The sequence below is a fragment of the Triplophysa dalaica genome, chromosome 11 (genome assembly GCF_015846415.1).
Source record: "Triplophysa dalaica isolate WHDGS20190420 chromosome 11, ASM1584641v1, whole genome shotgun sequence".
NCBI classification, from domain to species: domain Eukaryota; kingdom Metazoa; phylum Chordata; class Actinopteri; order Cypriniformes; family Nemacheilidae; genus Triplophysa; species Triplophysa dalaica.
The window spans coordinates 1204320-1210184 of record NC_079552.1 but is presented as its reverse complement, the minus strand read 5'-3'; the positions used below and the strand labels follow the sequence as shown (position 1 = coordinate 1210184).

General features: G+C 46.6%; 1 protein-coding gene across 1 annotated transcript; it reads right to left on the bottom strand.

Moving 5' to 3' along the window:
• Positions 1–2984: 2984 nt before the first annotated feature.
• irf2bp2a (interferon regulatory factor 2 binding protein 2a) lies at positions 2985–5652 on the bottom strand. Its single transcript, XM_056761195.1, has 2 exons — positions 4698–5652; positions 2985–4158 (listed from the first exon to the last, which is right to left on the bottom strand). The coding sequence occupies exons 1-2, from the start codon at positions 5473–5475 to the stop codon at positions 3437–3439; spliced, it is 1500 nt and encodes a 499-aa protein (XP_056617173.1). The 5' UTR covers positions 5476–5652; the 3' UTR covers positions 2985–3436.
• Positions 5653–5865: the final 213 nt, after the last annotated feature.

Sequence of the window (5865 nt, the reverse complement as noted above, 5' to 3'; positions counted from 1 at the left end):
CAAAACAAGTACTGAAGTACACCTGTAACATACTGCTTTTATTCAAAGTAAAACACTTTCATAAAGTGCAAACACATAAAAAATGTACTTGAGTAAAAGTAAAAATACTTACTGTCCATCTCTGATCGTATTACACAATCCCTGAAACGTCATTGGTTAACCTTTACATGCTTTTGAGTTTGTCTGAAATCTTAATGTTCTACTGTGTTACAGTGAGTTTGTGAGCAGATAACAACGCAGAATCCGGGTTCAAAGGCCAGTCTGGTTTGATAGACGACATGAAAGAGCGGCATTGAGAAACAGGACACAGATTAACCTGTGAACACAGAACATTATCTCCACAAATCACCGACCGTTAGGAAGTTAAATACACCTCCAAACAAAGTTAATATCATGATGTTTCCTCCTCTGCTGAGAGCTTTGTCAACTTTATTTGTATTGTACAAAGTAATTACTTCACCATGAACCGCATCACACTAACATCATGATTGCATCGACACATTTATCAAAAATAGAATAAATGACAGGATATGAATATTTGAAGTGTTTGGTTAGTTTTTTTATCACGTTATCATGTTTTTATTGTGTTAGTAGATGTATTTTATGAGTTTTTATGCCTTAAATCAAAACAAACCATCTGCAGTGTGAATGATATTAATTGGAATGCACAAAAAAAAATACGATTTTTGAAAAATGATCTCATTTTTAAAGAAACATCTTCATTTATTGTGCTATCATAATTACGCATGGTCATATGATTTGGTTGTGATGCTATCGGAACATTTTTGTGTTTCAGTTGAGAACCTCTAATCTCATTCCCTTAAAAAGAAGGAAAATGCATATTCCCAGAGCGACACGCCGCTTCCTTCTGCATGGCTGTGTTTTCTCTTTGCTGTCAGGAGAAGCGCTAAAGCTCAGAGGATTGATGTCCCCGGTACTGAAATCGACACAGAGCACTAAGATACCCTGTGTTTACTACACGGATGCGTAACCAGGCAACGGCACGATCTTCTGTTATGACAGAACCAGAGCTGCGGCGACCAGGGACGCATGCGGGATTCATAAACACGTCCAGAAAACCCCCTGGAAAATCAACAGAGACCTTGACGTGCGGAACGCGTTTAATAATGTGATTATTTAGTGATGCTTACCTGCAAAACGCTGAGGGTTTGACCCAATACAAAATTACAGAAATATGATTTATTCCTCCTCACGTGGTTGTAAACCTGAATGTGAGTCTTTCTTCAGTGGAACACAAAAAAAGATTTTTTGAGAAATGTCTTGGCGGTTTTGTGTTCATACAAAGAAGTTCAATGATGTTTGGTTATCAACATTCTTCGAAATATATTCTTTTGTGTTTCGAAGAAGAAAGAAAGTCATGACATGAAATCAATAAATGATGAAAGAACTTTGGATAAAATTATCAGGATCTGTTGCATGGAAGAACGTGATTAAATGAATCAACTTTTGTTCGCTCAACCTTCTCGCATCACGGACCCCAATGATAGAAAGCGAACTTATCAGCAAGGTACAGAAATGGAAAGTGCTTCACGACAGAGTTTTTGGGAGCCGGGGTGCAAAGGTTACATCAACACTCACGAAACAGCCATCAAAGACGCAAGCAGCTGTGTGTCTTTCGAACCTGCAAGCTGTGGAAAATGTATTTGTGGGCCAGGCCACAGCTGAGAGTGCCACAAGAGTTATTTTCAGACTTTCCCAATGCACCGCGCACTCAGTTTCTCCGCTTTCCTAATTCGGCATAGTCACGCCTTGACGGGTCAGGCCCGCGAGATGCTTGCCGTTCCAATTCTAACAGCCATCTGCGGTCGAGACTGCGCGGCTTCATCTACACATTCCACGTAATCCTTCACTAAACGGTGAGCGGTTTATTATTGAGACGCACGTGTTTCCAGTCACAGATCCACCTGAAACCACTAATGGAAGACGAATCTCTGAATGAACCTCACTTCAGGGTTCAACATGATGGAACGTGCAGATAAAATGCGTAATTCTTGCAGTTAATTTGCATAAATTGTTTGTTGTTACTGAAATACAAACATTCCTGCATACAGGTCAGACTAGTTAGCGTTGCATCTTACTACATGCAGCAAGTCACCAAACAAGGGTAAAATGGGGACAGTGACTTGGGAATTCCAGAGCTGATCATGTGACCACGTGTGGTTTTACAAGCTGATGTGATCATCGCATTTCTCAGCGCGCGCATGTCAGCGCAGGGAGCAGATTTTGATTTACGCCTGTGCAACAACTTCCGTGCGTTCTTGCTGAAAATGTGAGCAAACTGTTTAAAACGTGACTGCATTACTTGATATATAAAGAGAATAAATAAAACCTGCAATAACATGCAGCCCGAGGCTTCAAAAACTGGAACGGCAGCGTTGACCATGTGACCATGTGTTGTTTGACAAGCGCTTGTGTTCATCTACACGTGTGTTTTATATACGCTGCACTTCTGCATGATTCATGTTAAATTATTTCTTCATTGATGCACGTACGTTTCAAAGGCATTTAGTATTCGAATATCAACTGCAACACTTCAATGATTGTAAGTATATTTTGAATAAGTAAGGTGACGCATGTATTACATTGTGCGTCTCATCATAAGCCCACACATTTGTCGTTTCAAACAACTCCACTCATGTCTGACTTTGCATTTTCCTGCACCAGCACAAAGTACTCCAAACACAACACAAAGACCTGATGATGGTAAATATTTACATTTCACTGCCCATATGTCATTGCTTTAAATTGTAAACAGCAACAACAAAAACACGCATTATTGTTAACCGGTGAGAGTGCACTGTAACTTGGTTAAAAGAAATAATGAATCCTTTCACGGAAAGCACGTATCCTAACGGATGTGTATTACACATGTTCTCTTAACAGTCTGAAACCCCTCGGCCGAGACGAGCCAAATGATAGAATCTCGACATGAGACGTCACAAAAACCAAGCAGAGACTCTCCATTAATACAAGATCAGAAAATGTATTTGGCAATTTTTAAACAAGTGCATACAAGTACAGCTAGAAGCATTTTTCAACGTTTGCCAAGTGCTCGTAGAGTTGCATTAGTCACATCCTACGTTTAACAGGAACTGCCACCATAACTAAAAATACATCGAGAAGAGTCGTTAAACATTGACAAAGAATAACGTAGTCCGTTATAATGCGTACATACCTTTTATCTTCAAAAATATAGAAACACAATGTATTCAAAAAGAAAATCAAAAAAATGTACAGCAATGTTTACCAAGTATTCACGTCCCTTATGTTCATTATGTACAAGTCCGTTAGTTGCTGCTCGGATGGTACACGTGTGATATTCAGATTTATATATTTATATAGATCAATATTTTTTGTTGTTGAGTATTTCAAAAAAAAAAAGGAAAAAAAGAAGAAAAAATACGGCGTGACGTAATCAAGGGTCCCTCTCCTTTTTTACTTTGACGTCCCCTGCCAGTATCGTGGCGATTTCGCCTTGCATGAACGCCCACGGTACATTGGAGCCCACCAATGGGCATTTCTCGCCGCTCGGACAGTACACTTCACCTGAAGCGCCCTGCTGTTTGATGCTCTCCCGGGAGCATGGGAAGCAAAACTTGTGCGAGGGCACCGAGGGGCACTGGACGAAGTGGGTGTCCTCCAGTCTCTCGTGGCACAACGTGCAGCACAGTGGAATGCTGCTGGGCACCGATGAGTCCGGAATGCTCTGAGGATGTACCCCGTCCATCCCGGGCACGTGGGGCGTCCCGGCGCCCGAGCCTTCCCTCTGCGCCAGTCGCCGCTGGTTGGGGGACAGCGGGCTGCTGCTGTTCCTGCGCGTCGTCGAGTGCACTTGGTTTGCGTCCTTGGGCGAGCTGTTGCCACCGGCGTTATCCGCCGCCATAATGAGAGCGGCCATGGGAGATTGTCCGTTCTGAGCTGTGCCGCCCGCGGCCTCCGGTGGGGTGGTGCGAGGGTGCGGGGAAATCGTGGAAGGGGGGGCAGCGAAGCTGGGCGGAGGAACAGGTGGCATTTTTAAGCCGTCTCCGGGCGCCGGAAGCCACTGCTGTCCGTCCCCGTTCATCTTGGCGGCGGTGCCCTCCCCGTCCGGCTCGGGCGAGGCTTTCCTCTTGAGATTCTTGGGATGTTTGCCTCTATCTGCAAGAGCATACAGAGAGCGAGTTAATACCGCATGCAAACCAATCCGTCACAGTAAACCTGCTGATACGCAGAGCCGCCTTTCTGCAACGGCAGCGCCGCAGACATGCATCGTAGTGCCAGACGTAACAATGAGGCTGGCTGCAAACGCACCGCATGCAAATACACCATGAGCTTTGATCAGCGGAAATTTCCCTGCAGCTGACTCATGCCACAGTGCTCTCATTCAGACCAGGCCATTTATGAGGCAACAATACACTGCACACAACACAATAAGAATGAGAATCTAAAGAATACGCAATTCTCTGCACATCATATAAAGAAAAATGACGATTTTCGTGACAATATATATTCTTGACACTCTGACATATACATATACACACAATCTGTTCAAAAATATACACAATTGTGAAAATTGGCTGTGGCTTTGACATAGTAAAAGTGTTGCAAATACAATGGTTACCACTAGAATACAACAATGAAGGCATTTTTCCTTAAACACACATGCAGAAACCCAGAATAAGTGAATACAAACCCACCGGATTTAGATGGAGGGGCGCTGGTCTCGTACATGACCCTCTGCTGCTGCATGTGCTCTTTCTTGAACCGGCCGCCGTCGTGCGGGTACAGCGTCATCATGTCCCGAACCGTCTTGTTCTTGTTCAGCCAGTCGTCCCGAGCCTTGTGTCCGTCTCCGATCTCCGGCGTCAGGCTGTCCGGTCTGTGTCTGTCCTTGTCGTGCTCCGTGCTGGAGACGGAGGACGGTCGCTTACTCCCGCCGAGCTCCGCGGGCGCGTGACCCGAGATGTGCGGTCTGCCGTTCATCATGCCGCCGTTCACCAAAGGCACGAGGTTGGGCGGAACGGCGCTAGTCCTGCGCGGGTTCGGGCTCTGGCGGTTCAGCTCCGGCGGGTCGTCCGGTTTCGAGAATCCGTTCGGCACCGGGATGCCGTTCGCCTGCCGCGCGGACTGATACTCGGGTCCGAGCCTGGGCGGGCGCTCGGAGGACAGCGGGTAGCGGTCGAGCGGCTGCGGCGGGCGCGAGCCCGGGTCGCCCGGCGCATGGTTCAAGGACTGAATGTCTTTCCCCGACAGCTGTTTCCCGGGTCCCGCCGGTCTGCCGTCCTGAAAGCCGTGCGCCCGTTTGAGCTGGCGCGCCGTTTCGATGACGAACTCGATCCTGTCGGCCCCTTCGTAGTTCACGCATCCTCTGCACACGGGCTCGGTAAAATCCCAGATCATAGCCCACGGCATGCGCGGCAGGTCGCATAAATAACACGACTGCCTGCGCGAGGCAGAAACCGCCGCGGACGACATCTCTGATTTAGGTTAAAATCCCCCCTCCCGGAATAAAGCAGAATCCTCTTGCAAATGTCCGCGGATGCCGTAAAAAACCGATATAGCCTCCTTTTGCCTTCGCTGAAGTATAAAACAATTAAGCTACAAACGGGACTTCATAGTGGCGTGCGCTTTACTACGACGCGCGCTCTATCTGTCTAGCTCACTCACCACTGCCGCGCTCGCGCTCGGTGAGGAGCCGTGACGTCACCGCCGTTGTGTTGACTCGATTCTTCGACAGAACGCCACCCCCTCGTGCGCATGCGCGGTGAGGCTCTGACGGACCTGACTGGCTTTATTTAACAGTATGAACTGAGGCCAGACGGGAAACGCGCCACAGAAACGCTTTCGAAATCGAATCGAGTTGAA

What these genes read in the sequence shown, in the direction of transcription:
- irf2bp2a (XM_056761195.1), bottom strand. Translation starts at nt 5,475, where the DNA reads ATGTCGTCCGCGGCGGTTTCTGCCTCGCGCAGGCAGTCGTGTTATTTA. An exon ending in CGCCCCTCCATCTAAATCCG is followed by an intron (nt 4,159 to 4,697) that starts GTGGGTTTGTAT and finishes ATGCTCTTGCAG; the next exon opens with ATAGAGGCAAACATCCCAAG.